Source organism: Mastomys coucha, unplaced genomic scaffold (genome assembly GCF_008632895.1).
Source record: "Mastomys coucha isolate ucsf_1 unplaced genomic scaffold, UCSF_Mcou_1 pScaffold6, whole genome shotgun sequence".
Lineage (NCBI taxonomy): Eukaryota > Metazoa > Chordata > Mammalia > Rodentia > Muridae > Mastomys > Mastomys coucha.
In genome coordinates this window covers 115,074,122-115,093,498 of record NW_022196912.1, presented here as the reverse complement: position 1 = coordinate 115,093,498, position 19,377 = coordinate 115,074,122, and the positions used below count along the sequence as shown (strand labels likewise).

At 49.2% G+C, this 19,377-nt stretch overlaps 1 protein-coding gene across 3 annotated transcripts in view; it reads left to right on the top strand.

The window, feature by feature from the left end:
- The window catches only part of Ccdc88c (coiled-coil domain containing 88C), a 121,242-nt gene that overhangs the window by 47,827 nt on the left and 54,038 nt on the right, over positions 1-19,377 (top strand). For all 3 annotated transcript variants that reach the window (XM_031357541.1, XM_031357540.1, XM_031357542.1), the window contains exons 5-10: positions 11,026-11,084; positions 11,816-11,899; positions 13,849-13,989; positions 14,378-14,562; positions 15,447-15,528; positions 15,816-15,974. In XM_031357541.1, coding sequence (XP_031213401.1) covers positions 11,026-11,084; positions 11,816-11,899; positions 13,849-13,989; positions 14,378-14,562; positions 15,447-15,528; positions 15,816-15,974 — 710 coding nt within the window. The remainder of the gene's footprint in view (positions 1-11,025; positions 11,085-11,815; positions 11,900-13,848; positions 13,990-14,377; positions 14,563-15,446; positions 15,529-15,815; positions 15,975-19,377) is intronic.

Here is a 19,377-nt window from a genome sequence, read left to right as displayed (position 1 = left end):
TGTTGGCACATGTACCACAGTGGAACAAGGTCTCTGATCCCAAAACAGTACGAATTCACTGTGACACACCCTCCTGGCGCCACCGACAGCTCTTCTCTCAGGCACCCACAGCGCAGCCTGAAAACTCCTTGCTCCTTGAATCTCCTCAGCCCAACCCTCCTGGCTTCCTTGTCCCATTATCCGGTCCTGTTTTCTCTACTCCCCTAGCTCCTTTGAGCAAACAGTGCCTCCATCAGAGTCTGGCATGAAGTATCTGCTGAGCGAACACAGCCACAGCCAGTGCGCAGGGAGGCCTGTTCCCGTCCCTCCGAATGCTACTCCTTTAAGCCCAGCTTCCTAAAGCTGTTTAACCACGGACTTGGATGCATAAAAAAGGTCATCGGGGTGATGTTAAATCCCCGCTTCGTAACAGCTGTGCCTCCCTTAGGCCAGAGGTGGCCCACAGAGAGAGCCGCATTATCTTGCCAGCTGCATATCCATCCAGCCCATTTGTTTGGTTTACTGGTGAGACTGTTCTGCAGGAGCCTTGTGAGGACCAAGGGCTCACGTCAGCTCTAACTGTGAAATGAGGTAGAGCAGTGTGTACGGCACTTGTGGCTTCTCAGCAGCCAGGCCTGTCACTGGGCCACACACACAAAAAGACTACATTTGTCTGACAAGAAGCCAGAGTGTTAGCAAATTAATTTCTGCGGTGTATCATAGAACAGTCTGGAAGAGAGCTTGGTTTTTTTCTTCCAAGGCCTGTATCCAAGCGCAGTAGTTATTTACAGACTCATAAATTGCTGATCTCATCTATGCTGGCTAAAATGGAAGGGAAAGAGCCATAGAAGTTTAGAGGCATGGAGGTCAGTAAACATGTTTAAATCCATACATTGTGAAGACGTTGTAGTTTTGGGTATTTGGCCATAGGTCCTGAGCAGGACTGGCCACCACCATTGCTCTGCTCATTCTAAATTCCAGCTCAGATTCCTGGGGTCTGTGGAGGTTATGACCCCATATGTGTACTCTGCAGGGACCTGTCTATGAATATATCCGGAGTTCTTGGGGCTAGCTGTTAGTGGAGCTGGCCGTTGGTCTCAAGTGTCCCTTATATGGCACTTGAACGTAGGTCTCCAGGAGCAGGTGTAGCACTTGGAGGGCTCAGCTAGTCTGTGCATAGCTGTCCTCTTTGGCCACCTACAGGACCCTGGCATGTCTGTTGTTCTGGTTGGGGGAGCCACAGGCCTGGTTTCTGACTCCTCCCAAGGAGACCCAAATGCCCTTGCATCTTTTTTCACCCTAGCAGGCTGCCCCGTGGCTGGAGCCTTGCAGAAGGAGCTCAGCTCAAACCCATTCCCGGCATTTGCTGTTCAGATGGTCACTGTGTGGATCCAGTGAGCCTGGAGCCGTAGAGAAGTCCCTAGTGTAGATTGGAGCAGGGAGACTATAGAGGAGAATCCGTAATGGAGGTCATCCCCCTGTGCTTCTCTCTCTGTGCAGAGGGGATAATTAATTTTACCCAGGCAAGAGGAGAGTGGTGGTATTTGGGCAGGGATTTGATGAACTCTTAGCCGAGAAGGCAAGCCATGCTTGCTTCCTGTCACAGAACTAATACTTGAGATGGTCACCTCTTATAGGGGAGTGGCCTAATTTAGATCAGGTTGTTGGAATGCTGCCACACATAATTCAGTTGCTTTGGGACCTTGAAGCATGGGTTGGAGCAAAACTGCCCACATTAGGGCCAAAGAGCAGAGGTCATGGTATGCCTCAGTGAACAAAAGGTAGACCTCCTTGGGACCAGCCCTTCAACACATGGGCCTTTGGGGGACATTCTCCATCCAGACTGTAGAGGTGAAGACAGGTGTCAGGTGGGCGGCGCTAAGGGTTGGAGGCGTGCAGGATCCAGCCTCACTGAGAGGAATGCTCCAAGGCAGCCATGCCTCCTTACCCTCGACGGGAGCAGCCCTGAAGTTCTGGATCCATGGAAGCCTCCCTCACACAGCCCACACAGAACAGCCCTGCACAGCTAACTTGGGGTGCGAATGTGGGTGTGTTCGTTCTACAGGCTTCCTCCTCTAACCCTGCAAGGGTCCAGGCTCTGCCTGTCACCATCCACCTTATTGATATCTAGGTTGCACCCCTCAGAACTTAAAGGGCCCTTTTCCTCCCCTGCTGCCTGCCTGGGGTCCTGCTGAAGGATGAATGAGGCGGGTGAGGTGGCAAGGCTGCCGAGAGTCTCCATGAGGCTGCTGAGCCAGTTTGGGGTTTTTTGTTTTTGTTTTTGTTTTGTTTGGTTGTTTGTTTGGTTTTTTTCGAGACAGGGTTTCTCTGTGTAGCCCTGATGCTAAGCTGTTTTTGTGACCTTCTCCAACCTGCCTCTGATTTATCTCATTTATCCAGGCCTGTATTTATACTAATCTTGTTTGTTTATTTACTACATTTACTGTGTGTGTGTGTGCGCGTGCGCGTGCATAAGATCTGATGATGGCTCTTAGGAGCCAGTCCTCTCCTTCCATGATGTGGAGGATCAGTCTCAAGTTGTCAGGCTTGGTGACAGCCACTCTTACCAACAAGCATCTTGCTGACTATAAATTGGAAAAACTTTTAGTTCTTTGAATGAGGAGAGAGGAAATTTAAGAGCTAATGGTCAATATTTGTTCACTTGATTCAATTGGGACTCTCGTGTGTTTCTAAGGACATTTTCAGATCAAGTCTGGGATCGAATAAAAAGAGGTCAAGGAAGAAGGCAGCCAGTGGTAGGTACTGGTTATCTCTCTGCTTCCTGACTGCAGATACAGCATGAGCACCTGCCTCACTGTTTCAACACCTTTCCTACTATGATGGCTATGATGGGGTATATTCCTTCAAACCATAGGTCTGCGTGTTACCAACCTTCCTACCATGACAGGCTATATTCCTTCAAACCGCGATCCTGCATGCGTCTTTTGTCAAATTGATTTAGCCACGTACTTTGTCACAACACTGAGAAAAGTAGCTAATACAGTCAGTTTGTAAAATCCCCACTCTTACCAGAATTTTGATCATTCTGGTATCTGCCCTTTGATCCTTGAGAAGAGCTCAGAAAAACACCTTGATGTTCTGAGGGACATGTTGTTAGCTTGCTCCTGGCTTCCCTGCTGCTTGCTAGCTCAGAAATGTGTCCCTTTTGCCAGGCTGCAGTGCCGGCTTTGTGGCCAGGACACCTGAAGTCCATGCCATGCCTCCTAGGAGCAGATGGAGCTTGGTTCCCAGCACGCTCTTGGGCCAGTGCAGCAGTCCAGAGCCAGCCCTCTGGCCAGCAGGGCCTGCTTGGAAACCAGGCTTTGTTTAGTAAACTTCCTGGAGTGGTCAGAGAGAGCTTCAGCTAACCAGCACCATGGCCACTAGCAGCTCTGCTCTCTGTGGCTGTGACAGGCCGAGTGGGAGGAAGAGAATGAAGGAGGAGATGTTATTTGTCAAAGGTCTTTTTTTTTCCCACTGATATCTGGGCCTGGGGTTCTCCATCTGGTGCTGGGAGGTCCGGTGACTCTCTGATCCTGCTGCATGGCCCTCATCTCTCCTGGGCAAACTATGTTCCTCTCTCTCATTTGCTTGGTGAATCTTCTGTCTGTTTGCAGCCCAGGCTGGTAGAGACAGGCTAGGGTAGTGAGGGTGTCCTGAGGGCTTGTGGTTTCAAACTGGGGACAGCTAGTTGTCTTTTGTTCTTTGTGGTGGTGCCAGGGCACTCAGAGGCATAGGATAGACTTGATATGGAAGACAAAGAGACACTAGGATGGACAGGGCAGCTGGTCAGGTGCACTTGGGGTACCATTTAATACAGAAGTGTGGCTGTGTGCCTACCAAAGTGTATAGTTGATAATGTTTGTTGAAGAACTAAATAAAAAATAGGGGGTTGCATGGTCACTTGTATGCCTGGTGGGTGTCATTTGTGATCACAGTCTGAGGGTGAGAAAGCTGACAGACCCCTGCCCCGCCGCTTCCTACCTCTTGAGTTGGGGGCATGGATGGTGGAGGTTGTTTCCTGCTCCCAAGCATGAGCAGTTTTGTGCATGATTCCATGGTAGTGCCATGGAAGGCTATTCTATATAAATAATAATAAATTGTGCTGTCTTTGGGTTAGACAGAGCTTTCTGGAAGGCCCCAGGCCTCTTGGGTGAGCCTCTAGGTGTACATGGGTGAGCCTCTAGGTGTACATGGGCGATTATTGATACCATGTTCAAACTGCTGTTTTTACAAACGGAGCAGCCCTGTAATCATGCTTATGAAATGACCAGTTTTTAAATACAAAACCAGTGTTAGTGGACCCCCCCCAGCATGTAAACCCAGAGGAGAACAGAATGTAGAATTACTAAGAAAGACATCTATCTGTGGAAACCAAAACTGCTATCTTAGAGATCTCCTACAACAGTTAGCATCAGTCAGTCAGCAAACCTGGAGGAGCATTTGCATAGTGAGTGCTGGGGTGCCAGAGAGGAGGTAGGTGGAAGATGCTGTGGGCTCAGGAGTAGATCTTAGCTCTCTGATTCAGTTCCTCCTCCTCCTCCTCCTCCTCTGTAAGATGGTGATGAGATGACGCTGTTCTTCCAGGACTGTTTTGGGGTTAACACAAATGGTAGCCATAGCACTTGATTCTGTAGTACAATGGTGTGGACCTGTGTACCAGGGGCTTTCATGGAGACCTCTGGCCTGGCCCTGTGCTAGAGTTCCGGCAAAGGGGAGCGAGCACCGGCAGGAAGGAGAAATCACTCCTGCCTCTTCTGCTGCCTCTGTGGGCTTCACCTCTGCAGCGGGCTTCACTTCCATCTCCAGGTCACTCAGTTAGTCCGCACGGCCCTGCCCTGGGTCGGGGTGGACCGACTAGAGGACGACTAGCCAGTGAGGAGTGTGGCGCAGCTTCAGGCCGCTGCATTTCAGGGGAGTAGGCCTCTCCCCAAGTATTACAGCTCTTAGAACAAAAGGCTCAGACAACGGAGTAGTTCTCACACACCTTTTACTCCCTGGGTAGGATTTATATACAGTTTTGGGGGTGACAGCGGGGACTTCCCATTGGTTTGGACTGAGAGCTTGGGGAAACCTTATTTGCATGTACGAAGGCTTGGTGCTGCTAACCAATATCACATACCTCTCCTGCAGTGGGCTGTGGGGGGCTGTGACTGCAACAGGAGCCAGGGGTCCGGGAGGCGTGATCGAACACCTTCAGTCCCAGACCTCTTGCTCAACCAGGACCAGGTTGTCTGCACAGCCCCACACAGTGCTGCTCCAGAGGCAGGCTCCGGCCAGTACTCTGTCAGGGTACGGTGTGAGTGTAAGGCTGACACTTCCACCCACCCCCTCCCTCCCCCAAAGCCTGGGATTTACAGGTCCTTAGACTGTTGAGGTAGCAAGACAGGGTTGAGCTGCGCTGCTGTTCTTTGACCCTGTCTCCAGGTCCCCACTGCTTCCTTCCTGCCTTCCTGTAGGCTGAGTGTACAGCTAGGGTGGGAAGGGCTCCTTTAGGAAAAAATGGCAATTACTGGCCTTGCCTGCTCTTCAGCCATCTCTTACAGGTGACGGGGTTCATTCAGGCTCTGAATCTCAACACACAATGGGTCAGCTCTAAGCGGTCTAGTGGCTTCAGCCAAAGGGAACCAAGGAGAGAGCTAGAAGACACCCAAGGAATACGAGCATTATGCAAGACCAGTTCTGTATGGTGTGCTGGTATCCGTGGTAGCAGTCTGTGGACTTGTGCTCAGGACTCTAAGGTGCGATTCCTTACTGTCTGCATGGGCCTTGGGGACAGCCCAGAGTCCTTTTCCTCTGACCTAGCCCAGCTCCATGCTATAACCGCCCCACCACTTTCCATCCTACACCTCACTCTGGGTGGAATCAGACACTTTCTCCTGCACTGGAGCTAGGTGCTGTATGCATCTTTCGGTTTTGTGTGTTCATTGACCAGGTCCTCTGTGCTTTCCATGCCTGCTGCATAGCTCTGGGTGACTCTGTCAGGCTGTAGGCAGGCTGTAAACAGGCCAGTAGGGTTTTCTTAGACTCCGACACTGACTCAGACTATCCAGGGTTCCACAAGATAAAATGGGTGTTTTGACTTTACTACCTGGGGTTGCTTGTGAGTCATCTAGCCTAGAAAATGACATTGTTTCGTCCCCAGCACCATCTCTCTGAAAACCAGCTCCAGTAAGCTTAACCACAAAGCATTTACAATTTGAGAAACATCATGCTTTCTTACCCCTGTACCTTTGCGCCTGCTGTTTCCTGTGCCTGAAAGCCTTGCTTGATACTGCGAACAAGGGTCCTTTTTCTAGGTCACCAGTGTGTGTGTGTGTGTGTGTGTGTGCGTGTGTGCGCATGTGTGTGTGTGTCTTGTACGTGAGTGCAGTGCACATGTAGACCAGAAGAGTGTCAGATCCCCTGGAACTGTAATTACAGACAGCAGTTTGCTGCCATGTGGGTGCTGGGAACCAAACCCATGGTCCTATGGAAGAGCAGCCAGTGCTTATGACCACTGAGCCATCTCTCCAGTCTGTCAGCTCTTTTTTTTTTTTTTTTTGTGACGACAGGGTTTCTCTGTGTAGCCCTGGCTGTCCTGAAACTCACTCTGTAGACCAGGCTGGCCTTGAACTCAGAAATCCACCTGTCTCTGCCTACCAAGTACTGGGGTTAAAGGTGTGTGCCACTACTGCCTGGCTGTCGATCAGCTCTTTTAAATGTCTGGCATGTTCATTTATGTCTGCATCTGTCTGCATTTTGAGCACTTGTTGACTACTTGAGTGCATAGTAGGTGCTTGGCAGGGAGAGGTTGTACCCTGGTGCTGACTGAGTTACCCAGCCTTGCGTGCCTGCTGCCCGCTGCCCGCTGCCCGCTGCAGGGACCCGAGAGAGTCCTCTGGTGTTCCCTGAAACTAGTCAAACCTATAGCCCAGGGGACTTAAGAGAAACCTATAGCCTGGGGGACTTAGGAGAAACCTATAACCCGGGGACTTAGGAGAAAAGCTTCTTTCTTTACCAGTGAGATCTTAGAAGAAATGGGCACCCCCTTTCCTCAGGAAGCAGGGTGGCGTGGACTTGGGTCTTTCCTTCCGGACTCCCCTGAGATGGAACCTGCCAGGTGAAAGTGTGGGCTGCAAGCATCAGTGGCCACCTGGGCCATGGGTGTGATGCAGCGGGGTAGGACCCTGCTTATCTCTGAAAGGTTTATTTCCTTTGTTTCTTTTATGATTTTTTTCTAAGCTTGATTCTCTATTTTTTAGCCTTTGTTCCTCCTTATTAAAAAAAATATTTTTCAAACAGTGCTCTACAGAGATATAACATTGCACATTTTTGTCCTAAACTTTTTATGTTACACTTTTATTAATTGTCTCTGTGTGTACATGCATGTGATGAATGGGTCCCCACGTGAGTGTGGAGGTATGAGGTAAAAAGCCAGTCCTTCAAACTGTTTAGTTCCCAGGGGTCAAAATTAGGTCGTCAGACTTGGCAGCAGGTGCCATTACCTGGCCATGTTTTGTCTTGTTTTGAAACATATCTTTCTGTGTATCCCAAGCTGGCCTTGAACCCATGATCTTACTGCCTTGACCTCCCCAGCACTGATATTATAGCTGTGTGCCACCACATCCAGCTCTTCTTTAGATCTCCCTTAATTATGATGACTTCTTGGGTGCATAAATGGCTCAGGGTGGCACTCAGGTGCTGGCAGGGTGCCAGGGTCACCCTTGTTCTTGACATTGACAACATTGGCTTTGTTGTTGTTTAGTTTTTGTTTGTTTGTTTTTGGTTTTTCTAGACAGAGTTTCTCTGTATAGCCCTGGCTGTCCTAGAACTCACTCTGTAGACCAGGCTGGCCTCGAACTCAGAAATCCTCCTGCCTCTGCCTCCCAAGTGCTGGGATTAAAAGCGTGCACCACCACCGCCCGGCTTGTTGTTGTTTAGTTTTAATTGTTTTTTTATGTATGTGGATGTATTGTCTGTGCATTGCCTATGTGTTTAGTGTCCGTGGATGCCAGAACACATTGGATCCCTGGAACTGGAGCTGCAGGCAGTTGCCACATGGGGGCTGGGAATCAAACCTTGGTCCTGTAGAAGTGCAGCACTGCTCTTGGCTGCTGAGCCATCTCTCCAGCCCCTTCCATGTAGTGTTGAGCCCTTACTGTGCAGGTTCTTAAACCCCTTTCTGTTCCAGTACTTTTTTGCCTTCTTGCTGCTAGCTAGCATCAGGCCTGTCCAACACTCATTGACACTTTGATGTTTTTGATTGAGTGCACTGTGACAGTTGATACATTTATAGTGTGTACTGATCAGCCTTAAGTTGCCTGTTGCTCCAGCACTTATCCCTGGTGAGAACACCCAAGCCCTCCATGTAAGCTCTTTGGCATGTATGGTACCGTACTGTGAGCTGTAACTGCTCTCCGTGTGGTAGGACACAGTGCTTACCCCCCCTCCCCCCGTCTGATGGGGACTGTCTCCTTATTATTTCAGTCTCCTATTCTAATGGATCACTGGAATTGTCTCAGTTATTCTGAAGGATGCTATAATCAGATCCTTTGGCCCTTACTGAAGAGTAACGATTTTCTCCATGAGCTCAGACCCTAGAAACGTTTTCTTGTCTCAGATCCAGTGAGAAGGGCAGGTAAGCACGGAATCAGGGACTGTGTATATCTCACCGTAGGGCTAGGAGCCAATACGTTTGTGTCCACCCAAGGGTACGTGAGGGCCACCTGCCTGCCAGTGGTCTGTGACACTCAAGAGGGGAAGAGGTGGATGCTGACTGGCAACGCCCCAGAGAGTCCCACTGGCCTGAGTGACTTGAGGCTATTAGTGCTTAGTGTAGGAGTTTCCTTTTCTTCTGATTGAAACCAACCTGGAAGGCTTGATTTTCTCGATGATATAAAGGAAGTGTAATCATGTGTAGACCAGAGCCTCTGGCCCAGTAGAAGGCTGAAGTGTATGGCTCCACACCACAGGCCCTCATCCTCTGGTGTGTCAGCGAGGACAGGGAAATGGCCTCGGGCCCCACAGTGAGCCTGGGAGGTACTGTGGGTCTAGGGGACTGAACTCCCAGCTAGCTCCCTGTTCTGGAGCTTGACAGCCATGCCAGTGCCAAGAAGTCAAGTTCAGCAGTCTTGGCTAGGCATTAGCAGGCTCTCACAGGTTACTTTGTCTGTATCTCAGTTCTTGGGCGTGGTTCGGGGTTTTTATTTGTGCAGTGTACTACTTAATTTTTTTTTTTAATAAAATACCAGACAGAAGAAACTTAAGATGAATGTATGTGGCTCATGAGCTAAGAAGGTTGGTCCATCATGGTGGGGAAAGATGTGGAGTTCATGGAGGGAGTGTAGGGCTCCTGACATTACCACATGTCCTGCTTCTGTCAGGACAGAGTGGGGAATGCGTTCTCCCTTTTCTTCAGTCCAGGACCCCAGCCCACAGCATGATACATCCATGTAAGCGTTGGTCTTCCCACCATAGTTAAGCCTGTCTGGAATTGCCCTCAAAGACACCTACAGAGGTGTCCTAAGAGCTTCCAAATCCAGTCAAGTTGACAGTGAAGGTTAATACTACTAGTGTCTCCAGTTGATACCGGAGGAGGCCATTTTGAAACAGTATGGTAGAGTCAGAAGTCTGTTGAGAAAACGGTCTTATGTTTTGGTGTACACCTTTCTTTCCCTCTTGTATGACAGGACGTGTTGGAAAGGGCAGAAACAGGTTTTTGTTTGTTTGTTTGTTTGTTTTGTTTTTTTAACAAACCTCAATGGAAACCCTGTTCATGGCCCAGGCCAGCCGCCCACATCTTACAGAAGTAGGAACTGACACTAGAGACAGAGTATGGCTTTCCCCAGTGGAATGACCAAGCCAAGTTGAGAGCCCAGGTCCTCTGGTACTAGCTAGGTGATTGAGACAGACACTCAGCCTCAAGCACAAAGACAGATAACTTTGAATCAAGTTTGGTTTGGGGCCCATCCTAGTGGCAAAGTTAAGACAGTGACCAGATACATTGATGAAGGATTGGAGTGTGGAAACTGTTGCATGATTCACAGAGCAGAATGCAAAAGCCTGTCTTCAGGATAGTGTGGCCACATGACAGGTGTAATAGTATTTGCCTCCAGAAAGTTCATAGGGCTGTTATTCATAGAGAATTGGCCACTAAGATTCTCTTTACAGCATCTTGTACTAAAATATTGAAAACTTGCCCCTGGAAAGCAGTTGGTGGTTGTTTGAGCTTTTGAAGATTTATTTATTTATTTTATGTATGTGAGTACTCTGTAGCAGTCTTCAGACACCCAGCAGAGGGCATCAGATCCCATTACAGATGGTTGTGAGCCACCATGTGGTCGCTGGGAATTGAACTCAGGACCTCTGGAAGGCCATTCAGTGCTCTTAACCACTGAGCCATCTCTCTAGCCCGTTTGAGCTTTTGTAGAAAGTGACTTGGTAACTATAAAGAAAAGTGTGTATCCAGGTGCATGATTGCACAACTTGGGATGCTGAAAAGGGGGTCACAAGGACCAGGCCAGCCAGGGTTGCATCGCAAGCCTTTGTCTCAGAAAACAAAAGATGCCGGATGTGTATTCTGAGGTTTATATGAGAACACTCCAGTCTGACAGTGAGCCTTACAGGCAGAAGAGCAAGGAGACATACAAGCGTTGACAGCATGAAGCTGAACACATGTGGTTCTCATACTGTCCCACCTCTCTTCCTGAGCTCTCGTGTGACAGCAAGCAGAGCTATAGGTAGTTGTCCCCATCGGACTTTTCTTACAGCACGTGCTGAATGTTTTTGCTGGCAGAGAGGCCCGTCGATTATCATAGAGATGTATGAAGTATGTGAGTGGTAAAGGGCTCAGATGGTTCTGCACAAAATTCTCATGAGATTTAAAAAAAGAACTTTACATGGTGTGACGTGTAAGTAGCAACTGGTTTGTTGTTGTTGTTGTTGTTGTGGGTTTTGTTTTGGTCTTTATCTGATTTTTTTTTTCCTCCTTAAAGCAGAATGTACATCTCCCGGAACTTTCTTAAACAGTTGTATTTAATTAAATCGATTGCTGTTTTGACACAGGGAAGAGCATGGAGGAGATTAAGAAGGTGCTGCTGCTGGTGCTGGGCTGTGCTGTTCAGGTAGGGCTGTGCAGTGGTTAGGGAGGGTTCTGGCTGGCCAGTCCGTCATCATTACAGGAGTTACTGGGAGACAGTGTGACAGCTGTCTGTAGTTCTTTGGGCCAGGATACCATACTGTGTGCTCCCTATAGCCCGTAGGCCAGATCTCAGGCACCGATTTTTGTAAAATAACTTTTATTGAGCTCCTGTCCTCTTCCTTTTTTTGCAATGGTCACTGCCTGCTTTCCAGCTACAGTGGCAGGGTTGAGAAACTGCCCTCAGGGGACAGAAAATGTAAAGCTGTCAGCGTATGGCTGGGTGTAGTGACCACACCTGTAATCCTAGCCCCTGGGGGTTAAGGAGTATTATGAATTTTAGGATGACCTAGACTACAGGGAACTTGTCTCCCACAAACCAACAGCTGGTGCCACCCTCAGTAGCAGAGTGCTTGGCTAGCATGTATAAAACCCTGGGTTCGATCCCCAGTGCCACCAAGCAGAAACAAGTGCCCTCCAGAGTGTGCCTGCCCTCGCCCTTAGTCGCGTGCATTCCCTCTGCTGGTGAAGAAATGCTTGTGTGGTATCAAACCTGGGCTTCTGAAGCCAGTCTCCTGTAGGTGGCCAGAAGAGCTTTGTGCATGGTCTTGATCTGAGGACAGTTACTAAGATCCCAGGGCTGCTGTGGGTGAGGTTGTTAGCTGGGTTTCCTGCACCTGGATAAATGCTTCCATTGACTCATATCACCCCTCACAGTGTGAGAGAAAGGAGGAATTCATTGAGAGAATCAAACAGCTGGACATCGAGACCCAGGCTGGCATTGTGGCTCATATCCAGGAGGTAGGTATGGGGTGGGGCGGCTGTGGACACCAAAGCTGTAGCAAGAAGCAGCATCTCCGCCGGTGGGAAGGTTCAAGGACTACATCACCATGGATGATCTTGTTAATTTTAGGTTTCATTACACCACAGACGCATTGATTCTGTTTGGAAAGGTGGCTAACCACCAGCAAACTAAAATAAAATAGAGGTTTGAAAAACACACACAGCATACACGCTTCAATCAAGTCATCCTCTGTCTGCTTCTTCTTGCCTTATATGGACTCAGACTATTTTTAAGAGCTGTCAAATTGTTTAGGCTCAGAGTTTGATTTATAAGCCCTGAAAATGTATTCTGGCAAATGTCATCCACTCTGAACAGTTGATCTTTATTGAGGTCTCCGCTGCTGTCAGTGACACACAAGGAAACAAGCTGCCACCGAGAGAGATGTCAAAAGCAGCACATCCTGAGAGGTCCTCAGGAGGCCTCTACACTGTCACACGGCCTTGGGGAAGGACAAGCCAAGCCTGCCTGCCCCTCTGCCTAAGGTTGACTGAGATAGCATCAGCTGAGAAGGTGGCTTTTTTATGGAGCAGGTGTCCACCCAGAACCTATCTCTTAGTGCTGGATGACTCAGAACTCACTGTAGTTAGGCCAAGTAGATAGGAGCATGCAAGAACTGTTGTACCGCACACAGGGCTTTCATGGTAGGTGCTGGTGACACGGCTGGGTGGAGAGTTTCAAGCCAGGATTTGAAGTAGGCTATAGATGTCACTCATTGCATTTGGAGGCCCAACAAAGCTGACAGAAGAGAAAGTTGGTATTGAGTAAATAACTTCGACCATTACTGTGTGCTTCTTCAGGCTTAAGAAGCAACAGTCTGCCTTTTAATTTCCTTGTGGGTGTTGTGTTTTGCAAATGTGTATGTCTGGGGTCATTGAGATTTGTTAGCTCTTTGCCACTCACTGTCCTTCCTGTGCAGACAGCAGGATATTTAAAAAATAAAAATAAAAAGGAATATACAACCAAAGAGGCCCATCTGATTATCATGCTCAGCAGCTGGCACAGGGCTTTACTGGATATCTCTTGAAAGCCCACATGCCCAGGATCTGTATGGAGCTGCTGTTACAATCAAGGGAGGTAGAGAATGAGCCTGTAATTAGAAGCTCAGCAGGTGACCATGTACCACTGGCTTGGGGACCCTGAAGCTAGCCACAATGGCCTTGAGACTCGGGGTGCCCCCCAGTCATAGCGTAGATCAAGCTGGGACCTGGTCCTCAGAACTTAGCTTCAGGACCATGGGATATGATTTATCCCAATTCAGACATCTGAGTGCTTCCCCCCAGGGGCCCTCTTTCTTTTCCTGGTGTCCCCTTTGAGACTTGCGTGTTATACCCTTTCTCTTCCGGCCAAGAGTGGACAGCAGCTCAGCAGATCTCAGCTCTCTGCGCAGGACAGTGGTAGAGCCAAGCTGCCCTGTGTGGTCTGTGGGATGAGACTCAGGCCCCCAAATCACCTTAGACTGTAAATAACTCCCCCTTAGAAAGCCACGATTGCTATGTGCGCACTATTCTGAACTAAGAGGCTTAACATTTTGTTCTGTTTGCATTAGATTTTATTTTAAGGAATAAGGTAACGCCTATTTCTCATCCTCCCACTGAGAGGCCTACCTTCTCGAGGTTATAAGTTAGTGCAGCTTAAGGCATCCCAGTGACTGTGTCTTGTCATCCGCAGAAAGGAGAGATGGCTTGTATTCACGATTCCTAATCTGACTTAAGGAGCCCTTCTGCTAGCCATGGCAAACTTAGGGCTTAGTGATGTCTGGGAAGTAGGTTGTTGTCTTGGTATGGGAATGAGGTGCAGAGTGGGCTCTGGCCTCTGCCTGGGTCATACACCACATGGCCCCATGCATTCAGGAACACCAGGACCGAGCACAACAGCCTCTGCAATACAGGCCCCTGCATTCCCACAGGTGACCCACAACCAGGAGAATGTGTTTGACCTGCAGTGGCTGGACTTGCCAGATGTAGCCCCAGAGGAGCTGGAGGCCCTCTCCAGAAACATGGTGTTCCATCTCCGCAGACTCATCGACGAGCGCGACGAGTGTACCGAGGTTCGCCTGTGGGGCAGCTGTAGCTGGCCGGATGGGTCCCTGAGGTGGCCGCTCATCTAGCACTTTGGGTCTGAATGCCTCCCAGCCTGCTGGTCAGGATCTTTGGGGTGGGACACTGGTATTTCACCTGGGTATAGCCCCTGCCGTGAATGGTCTTTATGTCCACAGGAAGACAGACTGATAGGGTGCCTAGCGTGTGTGGGGGCTGCTTCCACTCACCTTTTGTCACACTGATAATACCTCCTTCTGAAAACATTTGACATCCACTCCCTCCTGGCTCTCAGTCTCTTGTTTTAGCAGTTCTTCACCTAGTCAGGGCCTAGACCCTGCGCCAGGCCAGGGGACACTGGTGACCTGTGTGTCCCCATCTTATCCCTGTCTCGTGCAGCTAATCGTGGACCTGACACAAGAGAGGGACTACCTCCAGGCACAGCACCCTCCCAGCCCTGGCAAGTTCTCTAGTCCAGACTCCACACCAAGCCCCACCAGCAGCCTGTCCAGTGAAGATAAGCAGCACCTGGCCGTGGAGCTGGCTGACACCAAGGCCAGGCTGCGGCGCGTCAGGCAGGAGCTGTGAGTCTTTTTCCCTCTTCCTCGTGGTGTGAACCAAACACGGTCTTCTCGTGTAGTCTGCTTGCACATGTGGTGTTGTGGGATAGCTCTGCTGACATGCAGCCGGCAGGCTCATCACCAGCCCTCTGCAGGCCTGTTCTTGTAGGGAGGGCTTCCTGGAGCTCAGGCTCCAGCCAGCCAGACGGTCTATCAAAGCAGGCTGCTGTGCCGTGCAGGCTCAGTACAGGGCTGGGTGAGCAGAGTGCTTCCTTGCCTTACTGTCTTCTTGAATGTTACTTGTCCATCTGGGGAGTTGCTCATCCCTGGTTCTCCATGTCTGGTCTCACAGAGTCATCTGTGAACTCACAGCTGTGGCTACACTCTCTGTCTTTCTTGTACACTTAGGGACAACAGGTGATGACTGGACCCAGTTTAAGGGTACATGTTAGAAACCTAAGACTTTTGGGCTGGGGAGATGGCTTAATGGGTACAGTACTTTCAGAGTTTGGAGCCCCAGTGCCCACATAATAGCATATCTGTAACCCTGCACTGGGAGATTGAGATAGAAGGATCCCAGGGCTTGCCGGCTAGCTGGTCTAACAGAAACAGCAAGTTCCTCCTTAGTAAGAAACCCGGCCCTCAAGAAAAGTTAGCATAGAGGGTGTAAAGAAGGATGTGGACTATCAAATGTCTAAGTTCTACATGCACTTGCACAAGTGAGCTTGTGCGTGTGCACACACCCCAGTTACCACATGCACAAATACACACAAGTGTCCGGAGCATTTTCACAGGCTCCCAGAAGCCTGTGTGCCCTCCTTTCTCCTCCGTGGTCCTAGAAGTAGCAGCCTGTTCACAGAGCCTGCCAAGGAACATCCTCCCCCTCACAATGTCCTAATCACTCGCAGGGAGGAGAAGACGGAGCAGCTTGCAGACACCAGGCACGAGGTGGATCAGCTGGTCCTGGAGCTTCAGAAGGCCAAGCAAGATGTGAGCACAAGGCCTGGGCCTGCATGTCCAGGGGCTGAGTCTGGGGTTCCCCAGTAACTGGCCCCAGGGGATCAGGAATGAAGCATGGAACTCGTCCAGCAAAGCTGTCCAGAGTTGTCGTGAGAGCATCCTCAGGGTGCCAATCATGTTTCTTAGTGTGGGGAGACCCTACAGGGAGGCATGGACATGTCACTCCTTGACCACCAGGAGACCCCACACTGTAGGAATTTGACCCTTTCTTCCCTTGGGTGCCTTCATCTGGGCTTCCACCTTCTCCACTCTTACAGAATATTCAGCTTGCGGCTGATGCCCGGTCAGCCCGGGCCTATCGGGATGAGCTGGACTCGCTAAGGGAAAAGGCGAACCGTGTGGAGAGGCTGGAGATGGAGCTGGTACGCTGCAAGGAGAAGCTACACGACGTGGACTTCTACAAGGCTCGCATGGAGGTAATTGGCCGCCCCTCAAGATGGAGGTGGCCAGGTAGGCTTCCATACACTGCTGCTGGATACTGCCTCCGAAGCATGTGTCCTTGGAGGATCTGAGGAGCCCTCCGTGCTTCCTTTATAGCCCACCTGCCTGGGTCCTTCTGGTCTCCCCTAGCCCTTCCTTATCTCCAGATGTTGGGTGGGGGAGAGGTGATAAGGGCAGTGATGCCTCTTAGAGTTCTTCTCTCTCCCACTTCGTGCCTATCTTAGGGTTTCTGCTGCTGCTGTGATAAACACCATAACCAAGAGAAACTTTGGAGGAAAGGGTTTATTTCATAATACTGCAGCTTGTAGTTCATTGTTGACGGAGCCTAGGACAGGAACCTAGATGCAGGAGCTGATGGGAGAGGCCGTGGAAGAGTGATCCTTCCCGGCTTGCTCCGCACAGGCATAGATAGCATCACCGACAGTGGGCCCGACCCTCCCGTATCAATCACTCTAGCCTTGCCTTCAGGCCAATCATTCAGAGGCATTTTCTCAATTGAGAGTCCTTCTTCCCAAATGACTCTGGCTTATATCAAGTTGACATAAAACTAGTCAGGACAACATAATGATGACTTCTGTTTGTGGTTTGTTTGTTTGTTTGTTTGTTTGTTTTGGATTTTGTTTTGTTTGTTTCTTAAGGCTCATAATTTCTGGGCTGTTTGCTAGGCCTCTGTCTCTGTCTCTATAAAATAAAAAATACTGTTGAAGTATTAGAGAGAAGCAATGTGGAGTGCTGGCGCTTGCGCAGGTCCCCCATGTACTCACTGACAGTGGAAGTCTGCTAGTTTACTACTGTTACTTTACTTGTGTTTGCAGCTGTGGGCACACACCATGTCCACTCTGTGTGTGCGTGTGCGCGTGCATGAGTGCATGCGTGCGTTGATGCTCTTCTACCTTGCCGAGGCACAGTCTTCTGCTTTCTGTGGTTTCGCTGCTGCCTTCTCCGGGCTGCTCGCACTCTAAGGGATGCCGTGACAGCAGATGTGTGCCGTTACCTCAGGCTCTCACAAGCTTTTTTAGAGATTAGCTTCATTGTTAATGGTGTGTATGTAGGGAAACCATGTGCATATATGTGCAGCGGCAGGGACTATGTGCATGTATGTGCAGGTGCCCACCGGCTGAGGTTAAAGGTGGTTGTGATCCACTCAATACAGAGGTGCTGGCAAATAAACTGGGGTCCTCTGCAAAAGCAGTAAGAGTGTTAACCACTGAGCTACCTCTCCACCCCCTTGTGTCTAGTTTTTGATGTGGATTCTAGGGATTCAACTTGAGTTGTCAACCTTATATAGCAAATGGTTTTATGCCCCAGGCTGTCCCTATCTTTGTTTGTCTGTCTGTCTGTCCACCTCTTCATTTTTTGAGATTGGGTTTTGCTTTTCTGCCCACACTGGCCTTGAATTCTTGGGCTCCAGTTTCTTTCCTCAGCTTTCTTAGCTTGGACTATATAGGTACATGCCACCAAGCCCAGCTCAGGACTTTACATTAAATCCTGTGCAGATTATGGGTCAAGATGGGTGAACAAATCAAGGATAAACCCAGGGGAGGTCCCTGATGCCCCAACTGTGCTCTACAATGTCTTTGCACCTGTAGACCCCCTTTGCTGGCTGAAGGTTTGTGAATCTTGACCACCCTCCACGCCCTCCTTGGGCAGTGACACTAAGTGACTGCTCAGAACATGTGAACTTCCAGAGACTAGAACTTAGCACTCATTAAGGGCACTTATTTGCTATAAGAAATCCCAGTGTTTCTTCCTGGTTGCCTGGTAGCTTCTGGGGTGACAGGGCACAGGTCTAGACGCCCTGTCATCCCTGCTGTGGGACTTGGCTCTCCTGCTGCCACACCACTGGCCTGTGCATTCAAGTGGAGTAAGTTGCCACTAACTTCAAGTGCAGCTAAGAGACTTTGGGTAGCTTGCTTTGCCTGAAGATCCTGGTCTTGTCTGGGCTTACAGAGATGAGGATAATTGTTCTCCCATCAGAGGGTGGGGCCTGAGCCTGTAAGCACCTCTCTTCATGTCATGAGCCCAGTGCTATCTTAGTGCACAGTTGATTTTGATGGGTTTAAGTTTATGTTTAATTAATTATATCTAACTTAATATAAAAGTCAGAATTTTTTAAAGTATTGTGATAATGCATTTTTCTGAGGGATGTAACAATACATTTCCCCCATGAGTTCCTTAAGAATCATTTTTTATTAACTAAATTGATTTTCTCCTATTTTATCCATGCATGAAGTGCATGTTACTCATAGCCCACCCAGTCTTCCTGACAAGTCCCTGTTCAATGTTCATGTTTCTTTGCTGTATTTTGGGACCACTGAGTTTAACCGAGGCTGCCTGCATGACCGTGGGTGTGGAACTGGCCATTGTAGCTGGTTGGCTTACCAGTGAGCACACAGCTAAGGCATGGACTCTCCTCGCTAGCATCCATCAGTAACTAATAGTTCTCCAGGGAGAAGTAAGAATTGCTTCTAAGCCATTAAACCAATGCTGTGGAGTATGTGTAGATTGCAGCTGACCTGTGGAAGTCCTAAAGTTAGAAAAGGCATGAGTGTAAGGTGTGGGCATCTGGGAGTAAAAGTGAGGAGTTAGAGCAGTGGGCAGATGCTCAGGCATAAGATGAAGTAAATATGCTGAAATGTTCATCATAGAATCTGGGAGATGTGTATGGAGGTGTAGACCATTGTAATTTTCACTTTTTTGTACATTTTATATTTTTTATAACCAGCTATTAGTGATAGAAGGGACAGGGTAAGCTGAGTGGGTGTGGTAGTATGTACCTGTGTGGGGATACATACCCGTGTGGTAATACATGCCTGGGGGGGCACATACCTGTGTGGTAGTATATACGTGTGTGAGGGCATATACCTGGGGGGGGGCCACATACCCACAATCCCATCACTTGGGAGGTAGAGGCAGGAGGATCAGTAGTCATTCCTGGCTGTACAGTAAGTCTGAGGCCAGCCTGAATTATACAAGACCTTGTCTCAAAAAAAAAAAAAAAAAGAACCACATAGACAGCCAAGTGTGTGATGGTTCATTGAGTAAGAACAGCTGCTGTATAAGCATGATGACCTGAGTTCGGATCCCTAGTGCCTGAATAATGTGACTGCTGGCCTGTGATGGGGGAGGAGTGGAGACACGAGTAATGATGGGGCTTGCTGGCCAAAGAAATAGTGCCCTCCAGGTTCAGTGAGAGATTGTATCTCAGGTGAGTACAGTAGAGAACTGAAGGACACCCAGCATCCTTCTCTGGACTCACTTGCTTATAACCACAGACACAGTTAGGTCTGGGTTTTTTTGCTAATTCTCTCTCTTTCTCTCCCTCTCTCCCTCTCTCCCTCCCTCTCTTCCTCTCTCTCTCTCTCTCTCTCTCTCTCT